This window comes from Mya arenaria, chromosome 3 (genome assembly GCF_026914265.1).
Source record: "Mya arenaria isolate MELC-2E11 chromosome 3, ASM2691426v1".
Lineage (NCBI taxonomy): Eukaryota > Metazoa > Mollusca > Bivalvia > Myida > Myidae > Mya > Mya arenaria.
In genome coordinates, this window is record NC_069124.1 from 46,162,949 (window position 1) to 46,189,087 (window position 26,139).

At 34.6% G+C, this 26,139-nt stretch overlaps 1 protein-coding gene across 3 annotated transcripts; it reads left to right on the forward strand.

Moving 5' to 3' along the window:
* The first annotated feature begins 229 nt into the window (after nt 1-229).
* LOC128228801 (structure-specific endonuclease subunit SLX4-like) lies at nt 230-25,688 on the forward strand. Of its 3 annotated transcripts, XM_052940302.1 has the most exons (21): nt 230-306; nt 5,081-5,306; nt 6,933-7,017; nt 10,204-10,324; nt 11,606-11,739; nt 12,297-12,353; nt 12,917-13,030; nt 13,779-13,869; nt 14,250-14,495; nt 14,928-15,173; nt 15,854-16,012; nt 16,690-18,418; nt 19,104-19,183; nt 20,007-20,177; nt 20,875-21,000; nt 21,383-21,470; nt 22,141-22,276; nt 22,714-22,780; nt 23,062-23,142; nt 23,664-23,753; nt 24,089-25,688. In XM_052940302.1, the coding sequence occupies exons 2-21, from the start codon at nt 5,090-5,092 to the stop codon at nt 24,188-24,190; spliced, it is 4,140 nt and encodes a 1,379-aa protein (XP_052796262.1). In that variant the 5' UTR covers nt 230-306; nt 5,081-5,089; the 3' UTR covers nt 24,191-25,688. The 3 variants fall into 3 exon arrangements, with proteins under 3 accessions (XP_052796262.1, XP_052796263.1, XP_052796264.1); XM_052940303.1 differs by lacking the exons at nt 230-306; nt 5,081-5,306; nt 6,933-7,017 and adding an exon at nt 7,256-7,293; XM_052940304.1 differs by lacking the exons at nt 230-306; nt 5,081-5,306; nt 6,933-7,017 and adding an exon at nt 8,656-8,673.
* Nucleotides 25,689-26,139: the final 451 nt, after the last annotated feature.

Here is a 26,139-nt window from a genome sequence, read left to right on the forward strand (position 1 = left end):
AAATATTGACATTGAAATTTTATTGTTTAAATCAATAAATTATTATGTTTATGAGTTTAGTCAAGTGAAAAATCGTTTACTCACTCAATCAGTTACTGTATGTTTTAATTTTAAAAGCAAAATTCAAAAATAAAGTGGCGCATTATGTTGTATGCAAATGTGAAAACCATTCTTTGCCTATGTTGGATGCATTTACTCTTTTCTTTGTTTTACTGTATAAATACTGCGCCGTGTTTTACACATTTAAAGATGTCAGCGCCCATCTAGAGCTGCATATAATTTTAGTTTTCTAGATTTATTTAACAGGTAAAGAAATAAGCTTTAAACATATAATTGTAAAACAATCTTTGCAATGATCCTATGTGGTAAGGAATTTTAAAAGCGTGATTGTCTTTATAAGTTGGTAGCCAGATTTAATTTCGGATAAATAAAATTTCGGATAAATAAAATTTCGGATAAATAAAATCTAAAATAAAATCATATGCATGTCCAGTTATCAATGTCCAGTTATCATTTGTATGGAAGTGTTAAACTTATTATTAAAATAAGAAAATTTTACATGTGGACAAACAAATCCATGACAGAGTTGATCCTTTCTTGCTTCTGTAATGTTGATGGAATACTTAAAGCATTAAATAATATCCATGAGTCAAATACCGCATCCCCCGAAATGCAGTACGAATGATAAGTGAACAATTGTATATTATTATATACCAATCATAAATTTAAATTCAGTACATGTCGCTAAATACGGAAGTCTGTATACATGGCTAACGTTCATAAATGTATCATTGATCATGTTAAAACCTGTTAACGGCAGCATTCAGAACACGACGTCATTATCGGGGTATGAATGCAATTGGGCTGGTTAAAGTGTGTGGAGTCTAAAGACTCCATGCATACTTTAACCAGCCCTATTGTGTTCATACCCCGATAATGACATCAATTACGCAATTTATTACTTATATTTACACCAATAGTTCACTATTTCATTCAAATTAAAAAACAAACAAAAAAACTTTATTTTCTGTAAATAGAACGACCCGGAAACAGTTTTCAAATGACGTCACAATAACGCGGGAAAAAATCCATCACTTATTAATGTAAAATTGAAACACTAATGACAACAATACATTCAACATATCATAATTTACACTTTCTAACATGTGACGACGCCTGTAGAAAGGGGTACAAAGTCGGCAATTTCAATTTTGAGAAAAACGTGTTTAAAGTTTTGTTGATTTATTTCACTGACTTGGTATAAGTCACCATTTCTTTGTTAGATTTCTAAATTTTAACGTACAACAATTGTTTAAATTGCATCCATAAAATATACATATTCTCCGACAACGATGTTACCGATAGCGACGAGTATAATAACAACAAGGTTATCTCCCTTATGCATATACGTAATTTCCGGTTAGTAATTGACAAACAAGAAATTTTCAAACATTTACGTTTTTTGTCTTCATTTGCTGCTTTTCGAGGATGCTTCTGTCGAGTTTTGACAGGTAAATATCATTGCAGTTGTATAAATTTAATATTAAATTTTATTATGTTAAATAACTGTTGAAATTGATAAAATACATCTTTGCATACCTGTTGCCAGACTGAGGAAGAATGTATATGTGAAATTTCATAAGTATGTTATTTTTATATTACATTTTAAATTTTCAACAATGTTAAACAAAAATAAACACTGTTTTAACTAGCCAAGTAACTCCTCCCATTGTCAAAACACTGGCATGATATCTTGATCTCTATATAAGCTTGTTTTTTGGTGTGTTTTTTTGTGATGTCAAAATATGACTGAACTAGACATAATTTCTATCAATCCATACTTTCAGCAAACATGCCTGGATTTGTGCAGTGCAGGTTTGCTGCATCAGTGAGGGTGTAGTTTACCTTGATGAAAACCAGAGCAGTTGTGTACCCTGAACTCCTTTCCAAAATCTGCATCAAGGGGATGGATCTTGAATGGCAGTGGTATTAACATGACAAGATCAGAGAATACAGCAGATTAGACATTGAAAAAGACAGAGTGCCATAGACAGTCTCAACCAAAGCATTGAACTGTACAACCTGTTAATTAACTTTTTAGAGCTGTTTGTTTGGACTAGTGTTTGACATTCAGAAATAAGTAATAACATTATTTCTCAGTATAAGAAATCTGTAGGAATTAGATACATTTACTGTTACTATATAAACAAACCTCTTAGAGGTTTAGCCAGGTTAAAGAAAGACAGGGAGCCACAGAAAAGATACAGGTTTCCATGTGTCAATAGGACACCCTTCATTTAGCTGTGAAGAATTTTAACATTTTGAATGTTACAGAAAATGTTAGGACTATTGTATAATGTTTAATTGAAGTACTATTAGGTTTCAAGTGCCAAATATTTAAAGCCTGTGTGTATTTATAATCTTGTGAATATAAAGTTGTTATCAAAACAAAATCAATATTTGACTGTCTTAAGCTTTTAATTCTATGAAGGCAGGAGGTTGCCAATCTTACTCTTCATGACGGGTGCTTTCAAAAAAGAACAGGGTGCAGAAACCTTCCATAACTCTTGCTAGAACCCTAATATCCTTTTTTCATCAAATTACAGTAACATTGACAATTAACAAATGATGCAGTGATATTTTTTATGCTAATATCATCAATTTTTATTGTCATTAAGTTTTCTTCTAGAATTGATTTGTACATGTAATGTATTGAAAATTGATACTTGTGGTTGCCATGGTTACAACTTGTTTCTTAGTGTAGTAATATGTTTTATACATATAAATACAATATTGCATTATGTAAACTTATAATATTTTAAGAAATAATGATTCAAACACAAGTACAGAGACAATAAATACACTACTTTGTATTTTTGTTGCCATGGCAATGTTTCTGTGTATATTTGTTACATTTATTGTTTTTTATTACAGGATTGTCCATTAGTGAAATTATAATGTGTATAATAAGCATAGCTACAAAATGCATAGATACATGAAAATACCTATTTATGGATGTACATTTTCTTCATATTTCGATAATAGAATATATTTTGTACACTGACCAACTTGGACTTAAATCACCATAGCAACAAAAGTCTTAAACATTTTGAATAATTTTTTTTTAAATATATTTGTAAAGTGTCTGCCAATGCTCAGGTTATTTGAGTACTTTTTAAGAGCGGCGTGTGTGATCCCTTTTACGTTTAATATTGAATTGCATCGTATTGTGGTTGTCATGGTAACATTTTGATTGCCATTTAAAACTTCAATCATAATTTTACAAGATTTTGTCACCAGTTCAATAATATGTTATTTTGTGTAAGATATATAACTACAAATTATATAAAGACATAAAAAACATGTGTTGTTTCATTTCTTTATCTAAAAAAATATGCCACTTTTTGACACTTTCATCGATAAATTGATCGACTCCTGTGCTTCTTTAAATCGTCATAACAACAAAAGTACTTAAGATTTTGACCTCAAATTTTCGCCAAATTGTTTCTAATGATGTACTCTATAAGTAACTACCAAAAAGAGCAAATGTCATTTTTGCACCTTTGTACCCCTTTTTACAGGCATTGACACACATGTTGATTTAAGTTTTTTCGGGGGCCTGCTGACACAATTCAAACAATAACAAAAAAAATAATTTTCAATGTACATGTATATTGTTATGCGATGATGAACATATCCGAAGATGTTGCGTTCATCGGATGATAATCGCAATTGCCGGAAGGCAGTTCATTTAAGGAATGGAAGTTGAGGTATAAATTTTTATTATATAAATTACATGTTTATTATATGCTTTCTAGTGATTTATAGAATTTTATCAATGAAATAAAAATTGTATTTCACTGTTTCAAACAGCGAAATAACATTTTGTTATTTTTCAGTGTTTTGAAATTTTAGCCCATTCTCAATTAAAAATCATACATCAGCGCCCACAAAGGCTGGGACACAAATTCAGTGAGGTCATTTCCAAAATGACGTTACATTCACATACAATTTGGAGCACTTTTCTGAAAACCTACAATAAACTGTCAGTCATATAATAAAAAGAAAAATTGTTTGTTTCAGTGTAAGATATATTTCACCTCATGAACATCAAAAGTCTTGGCTATGCCACTTGTGAAATATAGCTTTTGGTGCTCACTCCATGAAATATATTATGATCTTACACTGAAACGAACAATTATCCTCTTTATATTCTATATGTAGTGAATTGACCAATTTGCAAGCCAATAAATTAACTTGTGTTTTAAGCATTAGGTTAGGTTAATAAAAAGTTACCGTTATGTTTCTTATAAGAAAAATGGAATTGTTTGAGGGTAACCACTATACATTTGATGAGGTGCCCCGGATCTGGCAAGGGAGTAAACCATATGATTTGGCATTAGAGTGAGTATAGTTCAATAACAAACCTTTTAGCTTTAAAGGGACTAGACATCAGATGATACCATTGCAAGAAAAAAAGAAAATTGTCAAAAACTTTCATAAAATTGATATTGTTGTTTAAAAGGCATTGTATCTTACTTACTGATGTATCACATCAGATCTGGTAAAATGATGTATTATTGGCTTAATACTAGATCTTATTGATAATTCTAGGCTTGTTTTGAGGAAATACTGTATTTGCCAATTTGGGATCACCTGGTGTCTAGTCCCTTTAAAGCCTATAAAAATGAAAACTAATACCGGGAACCATGTCTTGATATGGTATAACCATGCTTTGATTCTGTGCCATTTGTTAGAAAGTACTGGGGTAGAAGAAAACCCAGTTAGAAGTCACTTCCAAATTGGTGATATATCTGTCCCTAAACCCATTGGTCTCTCTAAAAACTTGGCAAAGGGAACAGACTTGTTTTTTTCTTACTATGACCCGTGATGTCATTAAAGATTTATTCATCAGAAAGTACTTTCCAGATTTCAAAATGGATTCACAGTATCAGTCTACCATGATTCTATTTATAGCTATAAGCTTTCGTAACAATTAAGCTCAAGTTAGGTAGTATTACTTATTACTGAGCATGTTCTATAATACTGTATTGTTAATTTGTACTGATCTGTTCATCAGGTTGACAAAATGGAGCGGAAAAAGAAAGGTGAAAAACCAAAGTTGTCATTGAGGAAAAAGAACTCGGACAAGCTATCTACAGTGGCCACTACAAAATCAACACATGTACTGAATACATTGCCCAAGGAAGAAGATTTGAATGAATCGAGCGAGTTTGCCGCACAACCCAAGTTTGCACAGATGCATAGCAAACCTGTGGAAATTATCAACATTGAAGAGGAGACAGGTTGTTATTTTTATAAAAATAAGTATGTAATAAATGATTCTGTTAAAATTATTTTCAATGAATATTTATAGAATTTTTTTCATTATTATATTTGAATCTACCTGTGAATTTCAAATGAAGAGCAAAATGTATAGCTGGTTGCTCGATATCAGAGATTTAGCATAAACATGTAACATGTGGAACTAGTCTACTAAAGCGGGCACAAAGCATTCATACTTGTACCGTTTACATTGGTTTCACTTCACCCGACCAATCAAATTGTAGTATTATGTTATGCTCGTAAAAACAGAGTGGTGAAATGCAAAACTTATTGTTTGAAGCTACCATTGAGGCAGTACAAATTTCTGTGCAAAATGGCATTGTGATCATGCATTGTTTAACTGAAAGAATAGCATGTTTTGCAAGTTTAATTGCAAACAGTAGATAATGTAATTTCTTAACAAGCCTGACTAATGATTTAATTAGTACAACTTTTTACAGTTGAAATGAATATTGAACATCATGATGGTGATCTGACTGTATCAAATTCATGCCCAGGGTTTTTATATGAATTGCTTCAAAGGATACATTATGGTATTGGCCTGATTTAGGCATAGATCATAAAACATGAGACAAAAACTTGTTCATAAAACAAACATAACATACACTATATAAGAAGAGTTGTAATAACAAAAGATGAATAGTACATTTTTTAAACTTCTTTCATTAATAATAAATTTACACATCATTATATTGTAATATTATTTACAAAATCATTCGAGAAACATTTTTTTCATATTTTTTTTCAAATGGATTAAAGAACTATTCATTAAATAAATAGTACATAATATCTGTTCAGAAATTAATCATTTTTTCTTCCATTTGTTTTACAAAAATATTTGTGAATTATTGTACAATTCCAGTAATAAAATGCAGTTTTGCCACATGGGTCTGAACTCAGACTTAAGACTGTTTGTCATCATTGGCCTAGATTAAATCAGTATTTAAAGGGGCTGCCTCACATATGATAAAATAGCGAAAAACAAAAGAAAATTGTCGAACTGACATAAACTTGGCATTGATGTGTACAATGCATTGAAACTTTCTAAATGAAGTACCACATAGTTTACAATTTATTTAAGTTTAGCAGTTATTTCGTATTTTTCCATTAAAAAAGATTACTGGGTATGACTACCAGGTGGAATTCATTCCTTATGCGTGATTGGCTAGTCAGTGTTATCACGTGATATTACTGAGGTAGGTGTATAGCTTAATAATGTCACCCGATTAGTATAAGCCTTTGTAGCTCAGTGAGTAAGACACTGGACTTCAATTTTGGCGAGGCGGGTTCGAACCCAGTCTCCGACACAATTTTTTTTTTACATTTTGGTACTTTTTTTTACAATTATGATAACATGATGATGCCAATCTGTGACACAGTCCCTTTAACAAAACACAATAATAATTAACATTGTGGGCGCCTCCGTTTTCAATTATCCAGCAAAAGAAACAAATATAATGTAAAGCATAACTTTGCATTGTTGAATACTAATGAACGACTTTGCCCTAACTACTTATAGAATGTTTTATAAATTATGTCTTTTGATATTATACAGATATTTACATTTTTAGACTGAAATGTTGCAGATACTGGAGAGAAGATAAGTTGTCAGGTGTGCCATAAAGACCTGACCTGTATGAACTCACAGAGGAGAATGCAGCATGTCAACAAGTAAGTCGTCTTGTGACATAAAGACCTGACCTGTATGAACTCACAGAGGAGAATGCAGCATGTCAACAAGTAAGTCGTCTTGTGACATAAAGACCTGACCTGTATGAACTCACAGAGGAGAATGCAGCATGTCAACAAGTAAGTCGTCTTGTGACATAAAGACCTGACCCATATGAACTCACAGTGGAGAATGCAGCATGTCAACAAGTAAGTCATCTTGTGACATAAAGACCTGACCCATATGAACTCACAGAGGAGAATGCAGCATGTCAACAAGTAAGTCATCTTGTGACATAAAGACCTGACCTGTATGAACTCACTGAGGAGAATGCAGCATGTCAACAAGTAAGTCGTCTTGTGACATAAAGACCTGACCTGTATGAACTCACAGTGGAGAATGCAGCATGTCAACAAGTAAGTTGTCTTGTGACATAAAGACCTGACCTGTATGAACTCACAGTGGAGAATGCAGCATGTCAACAAGTAAGTTGTCTTGTGACATAAAGACCTGACCCATATGAACTCACTGAGGAGAATGCAGCATGTCAACAAGTAAGTCGTCTTGTGACATAAAGACCTGACCTGTATGAACTCACTGAGGAGAATGCAGCATGTCAACAAGTAAGTCGTCTTGTGACATAAAGATCTGACCTGTATGAACTCACAGTGAAGAATGCAGCATGTCAACAAGTAAGTTGTCTTGTGACATAAAGACCTGACCCATATGAACTCACTGAGGAGAATGCAGCATGTCAACAAGTAAGTTGTCTTGTGACATAAAGATCTGACCTGTATGAACTCACTGAGGAGAATGCAGCATGTCAACAAGTAAGTCGTCTTGTGACACTAAGATCTGACCCATATGAACTCACAGGGGAGAATGCAGCATGTCAACAAGTAAGTCGTCTTGTGACATAAAGATCTGACCTGTATGAACTCACAGTGGAGAATGCAGCATGTCAACAAGTAAGTCATCTTGTGACACTAAGATCTGACCCATATGAACTCACAGGGGAGAATGCAGCATGTCAACAAGTAAGTCGTCTTGTGACATAAAGATCTGACCTGTATGAACTCACAGTGGAGAATGCAGCATGTCAACAAGTAAGTCGTCTTGTGACATAAAGACCTGACCCATATGAACTCACTGAGGAGAATGCAGCATGTCAACAAGTAAGTCGTCTTGTGACATAAAGACCTGACCCATATGAACTTACTGAGGAGAATGCAGCATGTCAACAAGTAAGTCGTCTTGTGACACTAAGATCTGACCCATATGAACTCACAGTGGAGAATGCAGCATGTCAACAACTAAGTCGTCTTCTGACATAAAGTCCTGACCTGTATGAACTCACAGTGGAGAATGCAGCATGTCAACAAGTAAGTCGTCTTCTGACATAAAGACCTGACCTGTATGAACTCACAGTGGAAAATGCAGCATGTCAACAAGTAAGTCATCTTGTGACATAAAGACCTGACCCATATGAACTCACTGAGGAGAATGCAGCATGTCAACAAGTAAGTCATCTTGTGACATAAAGACCTGACCTGTATGAACTCACAGGGGAGAATGCAGCATGTCAACAAGTAAGTCATCTTGTGACATAAAGACCTGACCTGTATGAACTCACTGAGGAGAATGCAGCATGTCAACAAGTAAGTCATCTTGTGACATAAAGATCTGACCTATATGAACTCGCAGTGGAGAATGCAGCATGTCAACAAGTAAGTCATCTTGTGACACTAAGACCTGACCCATATGAACTCACAGTGGAGAATGCAGCATGTCAACAAGTAAGTCATCTTGTGACATAAAGACCTGACCCATATGAACTCACAGTGGAGAATGCAGCATGTCAACAAGTAAGTCATCTTGTGACATAAAGATCTGACCTATATGAACTCACAGTGTAGAATGCAGCATGTCAACAAGTAAGTCATCTTGTGACATAAAGATCTGACCTATATGAACTCACAGTGGAGAATGCAGCATGTCAACAAGTAAGTCATCTTGTGACATAAAGATCTGACCTATATGAACTCACAGTGGAGAATGCAGCATGTCAACAAGTAAGTCATCTTGTGACATAAAGATCTGACCTATATGAACTCACAGTGGAGAATGCAGCATGTCAACAAGTAAGTCATCTTGTGACATAAAGATCTGACCTATATGAACTCACAGTGGAGAATGCAGCATGTCAACAAGTAAGTCATCTTGTGACATAAAGATCTGACCTATATGAACTCACAGTGGAGAATGCAGCATGTCAACAAGTAAGTCATCTTGTGACATAAAGATCTGACCTATATGAACTCGCAGTGGAGAATGCAGCATGTCAACAAGTAAGTCATCTTGTGACATAAAGATCTGACCTATATGAACTCGCAGTGGAGAATGCAGCATGTCAACAAGTAAGTCATCTTGTGACACTAAGACCTGACCTGTATGAACTCACAGTGGAGAATGCAGCATGTCAACAAGTAAGTCATCTTGTGACATAAAGATCTGACCTATATGAACTCGCAGTGGAGAATGCAGCATGTCAACAAGTAAGTCGTCTTGTGACACTAAGACTTGACCCATATGAACTGACAGTGGAGAATGCAGCATGTCAACAAGTAAGTCATCTTGTGACATAAAGACCTGACCTGTATGACCTCACAGTGGAGAATGCAGCATGTCAACAAGTAAGTCATCTTGTGACATAAAGATCTGACCTATATGAACTCGCAGTGGAGAATGCAGCATGTCAACAAGTAAGTCGTCTTGTGACACTAAGACTTGACCCATATGAACTCACAGTGGAGAATGCAGCATGTCAACAAGTAAGTCATCTTGTGACATAAAGACCTGACCTGTATGACCTCACAGTGGAGAATTGCAGCATGTCAACAAGTAAGTCGTCTTGTCACAAGTCTAAATATACATCACAACATTCTTTTTTTCCCCTTTGTGTTTGTTTTCTAATACTGGCTTAATTCACACAAATTTGTAGCAAAATAACAAATATAAACTTTTATTTCAAGTTATATTTTATAAGATTATCTTTAAAAAGGCCCCCAAATTTAATATTGTATTCAAACACTTTCTTAGGTGACTAAAAATAGCTAAATGCATTTTTTGGAAACTTTCGCTGTAATACGTCCTGACAGCATAAAATTGTAGTGTGTTTGATTCTATAGGTGTATTGATCGCCAAGAGGCATCTGAGCAGGCAGAGAAAGAGGGGAAGCAACTCCTAGAGCAGGCCCAGACTGCCATACTTGACTGCCCAATGTGTGGACGGGCTTGCAAGACACAACAGGTACTCTTTGCCCACTTAGTACAGAAAAGGTGCCATCTTACAATTTTGCCCAAAATGACTTTTACAAAACAGTTACATTCTTTCTACATGCGATATGAAAATATAAAATGTATACTTATAAATATGCCTGCAGTATCAAAGTATACAAAAGTGATCTTATGGACGAGGGTAGAAAAAATAGTGTAAGATCAAATATACGTGTTATAAGTGTTACATTAAGGTAATTAAATATTATATAAGGTACAATGTACCCGGTAAGTATTATTTGTAAACCAAACTAGCAATGTCTTATGATACCAATAACACAATTTGTTTGAAAATAAACAAATTTTCTAATTAAAATTACCAGTAGCAGCCTTTCTATAGTCTTTAGTATGGGTAACGTCTGTCTGTAGAGCCTTTAGAGGCGTGATGTGCTACAACATGAAAATATAACAATTTTTTATGTTAACATAGTCCCAAAAAATGAAATTTAAAATGTAGCTTTTTTAGTAAATGTTAGTTTAAGCATTATATATTTTACAACGATTGTGAAGAAAGTTATGATAACTTATACTAAATCACTCTTGTTGGCACAATGTTGCTTGAGAGTGTAGTCTTGTGTTGTGGGGGAAACCGGAGTACCCAGAGAAAGCGAACTTGTCCGGCTTGGTGACCACTAACCACTTAGGCCGGTAATCGAACCAGGGTCGCCTTGGTGAGAATTGAGTGCGCTATCCACTGCGCTAAATGGACCACCCAAATAGTTAACGTTAGTGATATTACGAAAGACCGGTGGTAGCATTTCAAATTCAATATTTCATGATTTCCTCAACTTCACGAATTCATGATTTCAACTTCACAATTTCACGAGTGAAATCGTGAATTCGTGAAGTTGAAATCGTAAATTTATGAAAAAGAAATCATGAAATATTGAATTTGAAATGTTGGCACCGGTCTTTCGTATGGTAGCATTTCAAATTCAATATTTCATTATTTCCTTAACTTCACGAATTCACGATTCCAACTTCACGACTTCACAATTTCGCGATTGAAATCATGAAATCGTGAATTTGTGAAGTTGAAATCATGAATTTATGAAAAAGAAATCATAAAATATTGATTTTGAAATGTTACCACTGGTCTTTCGTATGATATGAATAATGATTCATTCATGCAGTTACACTTTATTTTCTTGTATGTTAGTGCTTTATTCTTATCAGGGTAGGGATAAGTTCTGTAAATGTTAAAGATGCAAGAATGGTACATGATTCTTTCAATATAAACAATGTCTTCCTATAGAGTCGGAAGAGTCACTTAAAGCGTTGCAGTGTGAGTCTGGGTGTGTCGACCGAACAGATGTTAAAACTCGTCCGCGATCAGGAAACAGAGCGTGAGAACTTACTGGCTGCAGGGGTGATGCCAGCAAATATCAGGTAGCTGAAGGCGCTTTTTGTGTTATCATTCAGTGTAAAGTTCAAGTTAGCATGATGTTGTTGTTTTTTTATACCAATTTGTTTTAGTTTGATTGCGAAGAAAGCTGAAAGTTGATATGATTCACCCTAGGAACCAGTTCTATTGTCCTTTTTGAGAGGCCATGAGAAAGTACCCTTGGTGAGGGTTCGAACCCACAGCCTCTTAGGTGAAAGGTACAATATCCACTAGACTATGTTCACCCCTTGAAACATGTTTCTTTGACTGAATTTCACCGGTAGTTTCTCATTATCTCATGAGAGGATTATCATTTGGACACATTTAGAATTTTAAATTTTAAACTGTCAGAAATCTGATGAAATAAAATATACCTATTTTGCAATTTTTTAATGCCAAAATATATGTTTTGGGATATTATTCTCAATAAAAAGAGTACATTTTCTTTTCTCTGTTTAATACTTAAAATTCTTTAAAATTAATATGGGGTCACATGGCATTCAAAATTTGATTATTTGTGGGTGTGATACCTTAATAATTTGTATGCTGTACATTTTTTCAGGTCAAAAATATCAAAGGCTGCTGGCCCAAAGAAAAAAGCTATAAAAGAACCTAAAAGGTGAATTGTGTATTTTTGAGACAATACACAGTACATAATTATGGGATTAGACAGGTTTTATATAAACATTCAAATAATAAGCTTTTAAACAGAAAAGCATTCATTTCTAACTCCTATATAAGAATGGTAAAACAAGTGGGTGGAGCTATTTTCTAATAATGCATGCTACTTATTGAACATCGTCCTTGACAATTTGGAACAAAACAGATATGTTTCCCACTACGTTCATAATTAAAGGTACTTGTTCATGTTTTCCCCAGTAATGCATCTGAAAACACGTGTAACTGTTTTACTCTTTGATACCAAAATTGCAGAAAAATACACATTAAGCATAAAAAAATATATTCTGGTTTTAGTGCGGAAACTTGTACAGTCAAGGAAAAATTAGAAAACTGACAACAAAACCATACACCCACAAGGATTCAACACAAATATAAGGATGACTTAGTCTCTAACTCTTTTGTTGAAGCCTCAGTATCTTAGTTTTCAACACTAAAATAAAAAAAAGTCTAGTGATTTGCTACACTTAATAATGTCATCTATTTATTTTTGATACTTTGTAGCCAATTTGAAGAAGATGTACAGGTTGCCATGGCAATATCAACGTCCCTCTCGGACCCTCAAACTGTGGAGGCGCCAAGGAGGGGTAGAGGAGGAAAAGGGAAAGGCAAAAAGAGGTATTATACTAGGGTTGATCCAGAAGTTCATACACTGGACTTATATTTCTCAAAGCTCATACAGTAAAGAAAATATATATATCACCTTGTGAAAAAGAGGTATTATAAAATGAGGGTTGATCCTATATTTCTTAAAGCTTATACAGTAAAATATGAATAACAATGTGAAAAAGAGGTATTTCATTGTATATGTGGGTTGATCCAAAAGTTCACACACTGGACTTATATTTCTCAAAGCTCATACAGTATTTTTTTTATATATATCATCATGTGAAAAAGAGGTATTATATGAGGGTTGATCCTATATTTCTCAAAGCTGATACAGTAAAAAATGAATAAAGCACCTTGTGAAAGGCATATGTTTATTGCACTTGAGACACAACACATATTCTTGCATACCTGACGTGTGTTTCCCGTCATGTGACCAGTGCTGAAAAAACCTGTCTTACGCCCCCATATAAGATGAGTCATGCGCAACAATGCGCCACTTCTTATGTCTTTTATTGTATGGTTTATGAAAAGTATATCATGCCATTTTAATTAAATATATAAATATGCAAGACTTTTAAGATTGAAAATAAATAATCGTAAAAACGTTATTTTTAGAGAAACTATTCAACGTCAAAAGTTATTTAAAATGACTGCGCTTTATGACGTCTGTAAACAACGTCGCACATGCGAATTTTTCTATCCGTACTGGAAACACATGATAGATACTTATAACCCCTCACCAAACTTGTGCTTTCAGTAAAGATGACATGTATCTGTTGCTGACAGCCTCCGAAGAGTACCGCCAGTCACGGATACAACAGAAGGTCAGCGGCATTCTTACGCTGCAGGTTTGTGTGAATTTTGCTAGAGAGGTGAAAAAGTGCTTTGTAAAACTGTTGATTTTAAGTTAAGCCAATTCTATATTTGATGATACATGTATATTAACCTCAGTTCGTTATTAAATGCTCATATTCTATTCTAACACTAGTTCCAAAAGAATCACCTTAGCTAAACTCTAAAAAAAAAGGAGTATGTGCTAGATAAATTCTTCACGTTTAATTCCAGATTTTTACTGTGGATCTAACATTATCATGTTTAAGAGATCCAAGCCACAAATAAGCTTGCTCTTATATAGCTTTATCAATCTTAATGGTATCATTTGTAAGGACTTTTATGCCAGATACCTAAAGCATATCTCTATAGTTAATATAATATAATTTTCCGACAGCCTTTCCCTATGGAGAACCAGAACACAAAGTACCTAAACCCTTCCAATCTCCACCACCCAAGGGTTGGGCCAGACGATTGCCTGTGGGAAAGGGACAATATATCCTCTCCCCACCAGAGTGAGAACCAGTTCTATGTGGCAGCCATTATGCCACCAATCACTGCGAGGTCAGGGTGCGGTGGGCGGATACCCAGGCACATTTCTATACCAGGGAGGGAGGCCTCTTTTGTCACCAAGGATACACAGGTTTGTTAGACGTTCTTGTCTATTTATTCAAGCCGTAAAGAGATGTGATGGGCAATTGGCTGGATTTTCATTATTGATTAATCGGATAGACAATATAACTTATTTATCAGATAAGTCAAAATTATTTTGTGTCATTTCGCATCTAGCTTGTAGGTAGCAGTAAAAAGAATCACACTTAAGCATGGCTTAAGAATAAAAAATTAAGAAGAAAAATATGTATGTTGTTTGTAGCTTTGTAACTTCTTTCAACAAACAACAAGCACATTTATGTCAAATCGTCATCAAACAATAAAAAACAAAATCTAAACAGTATTCGAAAAATCGATACCGTCACAACATTACTTAAATGTTGGTTGACTTCCAGCTCATGGTGACAATCGATTACCACCGATAAACTGCCCACCTCTAGTAAACAGTTAAGGTTTTTTTCAGATGACGGCTGAGATATCCCAGGAGGAGAGTATGACAGCCTCCACACAGACAGCTGTGATCCTTGCTGAGCTGGCTGGTGACTTCACACAGAATGATGCCTCCCTCGGAGGTGGAGACACAAGGGTGGTGGGTACACCTGTGGGTCACATCAGCCTGTCTGAGGGGGGTAAAGATGGCCTGGAAGACGTGGGTTGTTGTGACCTCTCCCAGGCTAGTGGCTTCTGTATGGAAAACATGGGCCTTAAGGTGGGTTTGTTTAAGTTAGTTTAAAGGAACTCATTAATGTTTTATAGGGTCAGACATAGATGATAATAATTTCATGTGAAATGTAAACAAAATGCTTGTAACAAATAAAACATCATAACAAGTTCGAAGAAGAGTTCAATTGTTAACAGATATTGAAAATGTGATTTAAAATGTTGCCAAAAGCATTAGTTAGGCTATTGAAAATTCAATTATGTTTGGCCGAAAATAACATAAATTTGTTCACATGAGTGTTAGTCAGTTGATGTTTGGTGTTTATTGATACATTAAAGAACATCAGTTGTCACCAATATCAAATCTTTGATAGAGTCCCTTTAAGCCAGTTATACATTGTCTAGCTGTACCGTCAACTTCCTCTGTTTGGCTTGCTGATGGTCATACTAATGTGTTATTATTCACTGAAAGTTTTGAATTAAAATAAATGTCAATCTCTGTTCTATACACTTATTGCTCTTTTTGTATTGGAGTAATTTGGTTCATTTTTTTATTATCATGGTTATTTTTTTCTTTCAAAATAGGCATCGGCGCGTTATTGACTATCTTTTGAAAGACATGCATGTTAAGCAAATTCATATGACATTGACAACTCTTTAGTGCATTACACAAATTTGGTCTTGGAAGGATCAATCACTGATCAATATTAAATTTTTGTTGTACAATAGGAAGAAGACCAACGGGATCTGCAGAGGCATGTCTGTTCTGACATCGGTAGGCTTTTCAACAACAAGGAGTTCAGTGATGTCCGGCTCACTTCTTCGGAAGGGCTGACTGTACATGCACATAGAGCTATCCTAGGTGCTCGCTGCAGGCCTCTGATTCTAGTATGTCATGATTCATGCTTTGTCTCCATTTGCCTGTGTTAATTTGTACTGCTGCAGTATTTTAGTATGATTAAATCTCACATTTTTTGCATTCTGCAACAATCTGGAGCTGTATTCATCAAGCTTCTTAGTGATTTTTTTTGTTCAACTTAGTTAAAACAAATCAAAATTTTAACAACCATTATTTAAATATCCTAAAAAAATCCCACCAAATTTATTCATATGCATTTATTGTTTGGACCCTTTTCTTGCATATTTTTAAACTATTGGTGTAAACACATTGTCAGTTTTCTTTATATATTCAACTTTGAAAAAAAGCGTTTTTCACTTTAATAATTGAAATATTTTACTAAGATGCTTTATGAGAGCGGCTCAGAGTGTTGCAGAATACCAAAATGTGTGAAATTTAAACCTACATGTAAATATTCACAGTTAAAATTACAAATTTGTAAACATTTTCTTTGTCTTAAAGTGAAATTATATTAGTGTCATATGTTTTTATTATTTTGTAAATCTGTGTGATTTTAAATTTGCCAGGAACAAAATTGAAAACAAAGTCAGTTAGATGGAAAAATCAATGTCTGCTTGCTATATGTGATGTGCCTACTGATTTCTACGGTAACGGCAAAGATCCTTAAATAAAACATTGCACTATTTCATTTATTTCACTATTTCAGAAGGAAGAAAATTCTGTGATAAATCTCAAGGTGTCATCAGGTGTTTTGGTTTCTCTTCTGAAATTCCTCTACTCAGGAGAAGTTACCATAGCCCCACATCTTAAGGAAGAGTTGGAAGATATTTCAGTGGAACTCAATCTACCTCAGTTAACTGAAGCTTGTAAAGGGCTTGTGTTACAAACAGAAACCTCAGGGAATGATGTTGATCTCAGGAATGTGGAAGAAGAAAATGTAGGTGGAAATTTAGGTACTGGTATCTCAAATATTGACTTAAAAGCAATCTGGGGAGAATCAGAAAGTGATGAGGATGATGACAATGAAACTGTTGAAAATGGTTTGGTTGTGAAGAGCCATATCAATAAGGATACCAGTGGACAAAGCAGCGTTGAATCTGAATCTGACTTTGATAGGGAAGATTATCGCGATATTGTTTGTACACAGTTTAAGAAAGTGGTGCGGATGGCCAAAGAGTGCGATGCAACAAGGGAAGATGACACTGATGATGTTGAAACAGATTTCCCTAAAGAAACTAGTCAGTCAGAAGATGATAGAATGAGTGAAAGATGTACTGAATCTGTTGGTGAAAATCATGACGAAATAGCAATTGGTTATAACAGCAGTATGGGTAGTGCAGAGGATGAACCAGAAGTAGCTTCAAAAGCTGAAAATAAAGAAACACATGCACAAGGAGATTCCGTAGGTTGTAAAAGAAAAAGTGACGAACAGTATGATGGAGCAAAGAGAATGAAAATTGATACTTGCATAAATGAGAACAGAGATTGTGACTCACCAGTTTCTAAAGAAGTTGGAACACCATTAATTATGAATGAGTCTTGTAATAGATCTAGTGTTGATTTGTTTTGTAGCCCAACTCCAAAGAAATCGTCAGTCAGTCCACAGAAAAATGGCTATTCCTGGTGTGCCCGTTCCACAATAGCATCTGGAAATGATGACACACATAGTTCTTTACATTTCTCAACGCCTGTTGATGATGGACCAAATTTTCCGAAATGGAAAAGTAGAATTAGCACCATTCCAACCGACATATCTCCTCAGTCTAATTATGATGATAGAAATATGGAAAATCTGAATACAACGATTGATGAATTAATGGTTGGAAAAAATGATGAAATGGTGTCAAAATCCAGTGAAAAAAAATCAAATGCGATGGATGTAGATAATAAATCAGATTCAGGTACATCAGATGATATTGAGATCACTGGGGATAATTTTGATGATTTAGAAGAAAGCAGCCAACAAGTCTCCCCTAGATTTAATTCTAGAGTTAGTCAACTCAATAGTAATTCAGAACATCGAAATTCTGATTCATTGAGAAATCATTTAAAGAATGAAGGGTTAAAAACAACATCCTTAACTGATGAAAGTTCTCCTAATGGCAAAAATCCCTTCAGCAAAGACAGTAGGGTTGGAAGCAAAGGAGGTTCTCAAAATAGTACAAGAAAAGTGCATGATTTGTCAGACTCATACATGGACACTGAGGATTGTGAAGATGAATCAAACAAAAGCTTTGAATCTCAAAACAGCGATATTAGGCTACTGACAACAGACAAGCATTCCATTGAAGTAGGAGCTGATGAAGTACAAGATGTTGCAGAAGTTGGTGAAGTACTGACAACCAACAATCATTCCAGTGAAGAAGATGTTGATGAAATACATGATGTAGCAGAAGTTGGTGAAGATATGTTTCAGGATGAAGTGGCTAATATTGGTAAGTTTAATAGTTGAGATAAGGGATGCATCGTCAGATTTATGTCTTAATTTTATTGATGGTGTTCTGACTTGATATTGTAATGATTCATCAGTGAAATTATTTATTGCATAGAATTAAACCCTTCAGATCAGGGAGAAATAAGTTAAAATTACAGTCTTAAAATTACCTGTTAATGCAAGTATTGCAGAAGTAGCAGCAAATCCATTTTTTATTATATACTTGCCAGTGGTATATGGAGCCTGAGACATTCCAATGAAATAAAAAGCGATATTTTACTTGTAATTTTAGCTTGCTCTTTTGTCCAAGTCAAAAGTCAGCATGCACAGGGCTATGACACCATATACCGGTAAACAACATCATTTACAAATTGACTGTTTGTTAGCATGGAATGTGGCATGCTTTTTTGAAGAAAAACAACAACATTTTATTGTCATTTCATATCTCATTTAGGCATATACATGAAAAATCTTACACTGATTAAGTGTAAGATTGCAATAAATTTCACCTTATGAACACGTAAAGTAAATGAAACACTTGGAGTATGTCACTTGTGAAATATGACTCTTTGAGCTTACTGTGTAAAAATACATTGTGTTCACTTAAAACAAACAATTTTTATCTAAATACTTAACCATGGCATGTTTACATAATAAGTACTAACTATTCTCTGGTCATATTCTAGATGTATGGGACGATTTTGATGATTGTGGTGCCGGGTATGAGCCTCCTGCCAGTCCTCTGCCTTCTTGCTCCCAAGCTATGGTTAGTTACCATACATGACCCTTTTAAATTTTTTACCAAAATCATTGAAAACATAAATTAAGTGTTGTCAATGCAAAGGAGGAACCTTTTACTTAATGTGAAATCTCATAGTAATTTTGAACATAGTATCAAATAGAATTATGATGTAGTTACTAGTGATGTTCCGATGATCGATTATAATCGAAAATCGATTGGTTGGGCCTGAAATTGGCGACAATCGATAGTATTTAGTTATAATCGATTATCGAAAAAAAAAAAAAAAAAAAAAAAATTAAATAAATATTGTGTTCAGATGTTATCTTTAACAATATGGCTGATGAAAGCCACAATGCGCAAGGAAATGAACTTTTTTTTATACAACAACACTTAATAACTTCAATCATAGACATAAGGTATATATGCATATAATGATTAAGAGTTTAATACTGTACCTGAATAAAACTACAACTCTGGTACTATCTAGTATTTTAAAAACCGATTGTACTATCGATAATAGGTTACTTGAGTGGAACCGATCATCGATAGTAAAACTGCAACCGATTCCCAACACTAGTAGTTACAAAAATGTTAGTAGATCTTCTTACTGTTTGTCATTTTGATTTCATAAGGTCCTACATCTCGAGTTTTTTTATTTTCATCAATTTCTTGGGGTTCAAGTTTTTAATGCCATTCTTAGATTGAAATACTAGCATATTAATGTTAAGCATTAAAAATTTGAGCTAATTAATTCTTTATTTGCATAAACTTATAAATATTAAGACTACAGTACATATACATTCATATTGTTGACTGATTACTTCAACTTGTGATCTTCTTCTTTCAGTCCAATAATTTGGATCTGCAGACTGAGACAGTGGACCTTACTGGTGTGGAGGAGTCGGATACAGAAGCCCTGCTGGACGGGGATGACAGCTTTGTGTTTAAGATTGACAATGAAGTGGGGAGAGAGGAGAAGGCAGCCAACTCTGATCCTGCAAATGTTGAGAACAAGAAGGTGGGTAGTGGAAGAACACTGCATAATTGTAAGGACTTTGTAAAGAAATAATTGAAGTTAATTTTTTGGAAAAATATAATGTTTTCGCCCTGTGCATTGAAGAATTTATAGGTTTTTTTTTACTGTTTCTTGTTTTTTTTTGGTTAAAATTTAATTTTAAAATATTGATTTCCAGCAGATGTATGCGAGCATTTGTTATTCATTATTCAGCTTAATATTTTTATCTCATTCATGCTTCAAAGGTTTATAAGATGCTTTATTGAAGAAGTCTAATATAAAACATTTTCAAAAAGTAAAATATATTTAAAAACATTAAAGTTAAATAAAGTCTAAAACTTTGAAAATAAAGAAATGTTGTACAAATGTAGTCTAAAAGATACAAAGAAAAGAGTTATTATTTCTTGATATTTTACCATTTGGCCACTGAGGCATCAATATTGAACAGATGTTATGTAACACAAAATTCATGATTATAACATATCATATCATGTTTTATAATTGTTGGCATTGCAGCCAAAGGTTGTTTGAGATTGAGATTTGACTTAAGTTCTTTAGTGAAACTTTGGCCAGGTTGCAGGTACTTTTATGAGTCGGTTAGGTGACATCAAACAAATTATTAATTATTGTGGCCTAATATGTACTATTTTGGTAGTGTGAGAATTCCATGAAACATTACCAGTGTCATATGATTTTACAGATGAGCCCTTTCAAGACTCCATCAACCAATCAGATCGCAGACAAGAGGCGGGGCAAGGATTGGGTGCCGCCCTCCCCCTTTACACCCATGCCTCAATATGACACCATGGCCACACCCGTGCTCAAAGTAGGTGGATTATTTTTTAATTCTCACTTTTAAAGTATGACCATACATGTTTTTACACCCCTGCTTCTAAAGTGAAGTGGGGGCTGTTTAGAAATTATGCACTTCGTCACATTTTTCTCTCCGTCCTGTTTTTGTCTTGTCCATATCTTTCTCATTTATGGTCGGATTTTAAGGTTATTTTTCAGTTTGCAATCAAAATGTGTCTATTTCAAAAAATAAATAGAGAAACCTTTTATCATTTCAAATAAGTATAGTGATATTTGTGTGTTTGGAATTATTAATACTTAATAAGGAGCCTTTGACATGTGACCCACCAATAACTTTTGCAGATATTACCATCAGGGTACGAATAACGTATGCTCCATCTGTTTGCGTTTTTCAGAAGGCGGTACAGAAGTATGGGGTGAAGCCAGTGGGAAAAAAGAGGATGATTGGCCTGCTGGTGGACATCTACCAAAAGACTCACCAGTGTAAGATTTACTTGTAGTGTCCAAGTCAGATATTGTATTTTGTGACAGGAAGTGGGTTGTCATCAGTTGACATAGGAATCATAGGTTGCTGGTCAGAATCAAGTTCTTTACTAAGTCTGATTGTCTCTTTAACAACAAGTCAAGTACTTATTTTATTATATGCTTTTTGGTGGTTTATAGAGATTTATCAGTGAAATAAAATTGATATTTTTCACTGTTCTGACTTTTAAGCCTGCACTGAGTTCCAAATCAAACGTCAGCACACTCAGGGCTGGCACATAAATTGAATGATGTCATATCCAAAATGACGTTATGCCACTAATGAAATATAAATTTTGGAGCTCTCTCCATGAAATATAATCCGATCTTACACTGAGACAAACAATTAACCTTTATGTACTTGATCTGGTAGATGTCGCACTGATGCTTGTACCAACTATTTCATAGACAAAAAATGATCCTTATACAAATATTCTACATTTTGAGTACTGAAATGATTTTTATCAATCAACTTTATTACAGCAGTGTAGTGAAGCTGCATGAAAAACATCGGAAAAAAAAAATTAAGCTCCTCAAATTCTTACAGCTCAAAACTATTGTTGCAGAAGCTTTAGCAAAGCTCTTAGAAGCACTGGTGCCACTACATTTTTTTAATTTTCTGATATTGTAGACGAGACTGACAGTGAGTGTGAAGATGTAGAGGAGGCCACAGATGACAGTAAACCAGGACAGATTGTCAGCGAGGACGAAGAACTCTCTTCCAGCCAACTCAGTCAGTGTTCTCAGGATTCTGATAGTAGTACCAGGTATACTTGCAATTGTAGTTGTTTCAATGCACCGAAAACGTTTTCTTTTGTACAAGTACATGATCAAATACATGGCAATGTAGGTATGGCAGCTGACAAACATTTTAAACAAAAAGACGTAACTCTGAATAGTTGTTTCTAGTAAAATGTCAGCTTGAACTACTTTATACTTTCAGCCTTGGTTTCCCACCCCAAAAACAGGCTTAAGAAATTTTCATATCAGTTTGGAAAGTTGTTCGAGGTTAACCTCCAGATTGACCTGCTATATACATTCATGGCTGGTTTAAGCTCCCCCCCCCCCCCCACACACACACACAAAAAAAAATAAAAATAGAAAACAAGATTGGAAGTGATTCCTATCAGTTTATAGCGGTCTTCTCCATTGACATAATTTAAGAAGTTATACGGAATAAACTTAAGCAACATTTCCATTCCAGGGAGTTGTTGGAGGAAAGCTGCCTTGTCAGGATGAGCAGTGATAGTGAGACTGAGACTGTAGCATCGGTATGCAGCAAAAACAACAATCATCCTGCTTTAAAAAATAAATATCTTAAATAGATAAATATTGTTTATCTTTGGGAACAGATCAAAATTCTGCTTTAAAATCTTAACGACACATACACTTAAATTTATCGTCATAAAACTTGAAACAGAAGTGTTGCTTCATTCATAACTTGAGACTTGAGAAAATGTAATACCTATCAAGAACCTCTGATAACCACGAAAGAAGGCCAGAATGCATTCAAGTATAAATGGTCACCTTTCATTTACATTTTTGATTGCAGAAATCAGCTGAAGTGGGCAAGAAATTGTTGGATTTCATTCTCTCCAAGAAAGCCCTACATCAAAGGGTTCTTATGTATGAGGTAGGTGTGCGCTGGTTAGAAACAACATCTATATAGTAGAAAAGCATTTTTAATCTCATCTGTTTTTCGTAATTGTCATAGTCTTCACAAGCTTAATGTCATATGCACTGGCATCAGCATGCAAAATATTCAAACTTTGGCCATTATAACCTTTCAAGATATTGAAATGAAACTTGGTACAAATGTTGTCAGAGACAATATGCACATCTACAGCAAGATCCATAGTTATGGCTCAAATAGTTAAGATTTGCCTTTTTTCGACTAAAAAACAACAGAGGAGTGGGCAAGTTCTCTTCACAGTGCTCTTGTTTTCAAAATATTGTCAAGGCTTTGTTTTTGACACTTTGTATAATGCCTCCAACGTGACCATCGGAGAATAATGGACATGCGTATCAATTATAGCAGTTGCTAACAAGATGCATGACTTTAATACATTAGATATAGACATGAAACTTGGTGCATATGTGCAGAAGTATATGCATCTCTAAAAAGACAATTACATTATAGTGTTTATTTTTTAGCCCCTGGAGCTGGATATACTCAAACAGGAGGTGAAGGATGCCGGGATCCGCTGTTCCATGGACTCTCTCATGGCCTTCCTTGATGAACGGGTAATGACTTTTGTCATATGTATTGACTCATGAATATATGTTTTTTATTTCACTGTTGAAAGAATTTCAATCAAACTTAAAATCATTATGAGGTTAAATATTACATATTTGTACAAATGGCTATCTGTAAAGCAAGGCCCAGTCAGGGGGCTTTTATTATTTTTCTGTGACAGCTCTTGTAGCACTTAGATCTTTCCTTTTAGCTTTTTCAATATCATTTTGTGTTCAAGTTTAACTCAATTTTACAGAAATAGCCAGTGTACATCACATGTACTTAAATAAGTAATGTCTAATTTACTTGCAGTGTAAACGAGTCATATCTAATTTACTTGCAGTGTATAGCATTCACAAGCAAGAACACGAGAAAGCGGGCACCAGCAAAGGGTGGGCGTGGAAGAAAAGCTGTGAAGAAACCTGCTAAACAGTCATCAGTTTAGACATTAATCAATAGCCCAGACTTAAATTCTGAGATCTTGTGATACTGGTATTTAATATTGGTCTTAATTGGATATAAGAACGTTGCAGCTAATAGGATTATTTGTTATTAATAACTGTCCAATGGAGTGAATGAAGTCAATGATGTATGATCCTAAGATTAAATATTAAATACCACCCCATATTATAGATAAATGTGCAATTGTCTCATCAGTGATAAGTTATACTAATGCATGTTTTTGAAATATAACAAAAAAACATCATGTTCACTCAGAATGGTTAAGCTGTTCACCTTTTTGTTTTCTTTCATTTTACTTTGTTTTCACCTTTATTGCTTGACCCTATAAATTGTAATATTGTACGAGGGATGTCCGGAAAGTTTTGAGACTGTGGTCATAAAAAAACATACAACTCATAGGATGCATTTTAAATTTTAGCAGCTGACAATTTTATCTAATACAAACAAATCCTGAAAGTTTCAACAATATACTACGAAGTAAACGTACACAACAAACATTACAAAAAGTACAGGTCACAAGTCACGGAGCACTTCCTTGTCTCATTGCGTCAGGTCATTTTTTTTTCAAAATACCCTCTTTTTCCAAGTACACACTTACGGTGGCGTTCAACCCATTGCTTAAATATATTTCCGTACCACTCTTCCATGATATTATGAACAACTGTCATTTTAACTGAACAGAGTCACCGATTTCCCTCACTGTCCTCTGCCGGTCTTCTTGTAACCTGTCCCGCACTGAATTTACGCCATTTTCACTCACGACTGACGGTCTGCCGCTTTTAATCACACACATGTTCATGCCCGTCACTAAAAACGTCCATGTCAGCGAAATACCAAAGCCCTTGAACATTTTGTCTTTGAGTTATCCATTGTTAGAAACGTATAAGTATTTGTAGGAGCTATCCCGCTGCGACACCGTGTTTGATCATAGCGCGCTGCTCCGTGCGTGACGTCAACGTTGCAGTTTTTTTCGTACATCTTCGAAATACCTCTCTACTTCAGTTGATCGTTACAAACTTGTCTACACTTAGATGGCTTTAATAAATTGCGAGGTGATGCAGCTGACGTCATACTGTCATACTGTGACGTTTTGGCATCTATTATTAAGAAGGAGTAGTATATATGAATTGTGAACACTTTTCAGAAAGAGTAAAATTCAAAGTGCTCCGTGAAGCGCTAGATGGGTTGTCTTGACAACCATTTTCTTCCTTATTATGAGATTATATAATTTAATTTTCCAAAAAAGTGAATAGTCTATATACACAGCTGCTTATTGTTTGCTGATTTATATTAAAAACGTTTTGAAATATAGACACAGTCTTAAAACTTTCCGGACAACCCTCGTATATACACTGTTAGCCAGTTGAAGCAGATTTTGATGAGTGTTTAAGTTTTATTACAAATCTGATAACTATTTATTATGAAATAGATTTCTTGTGCAATATCATGTGAATTCCTGCAAATAAACGTGCATAAAAACTGGTGATTTTTGTTGTGCATTGTGCGTCTTTATTTAGATTTGTAACACTCTCGAAGCATTGCATATGCATCTGGTTTCTTTTGTCCGTCGTCAGCTTTGTCATAGTATCTTGAAACATAGTATGCATATTGGTTATAGTCAGTAAATGCCTCCCTGTTAAATTTAGGGTTAAGGTCATGGTGACCTTCACTAGAAAATTGGTATGGGCTCCAAACAGGCACACATATGATTAAGTGGAATTCTAGTTTCAAAATCTTCCACGGAACTTGGTTCAGATGTGTTCTTCTGTAAAATACAGGTTAAGTTCAATTGTGGGTCTTGTCTGATCAAAAAGTAGGTCTATGATTAGAAAAAAATGTCAATACTTTGTGTGTAACTTCATTGTCCATCTGTACGGTAATAGTTTGTGAACAGTTATAGATGTGCAAAAATTTTACCACATCAAGATAATA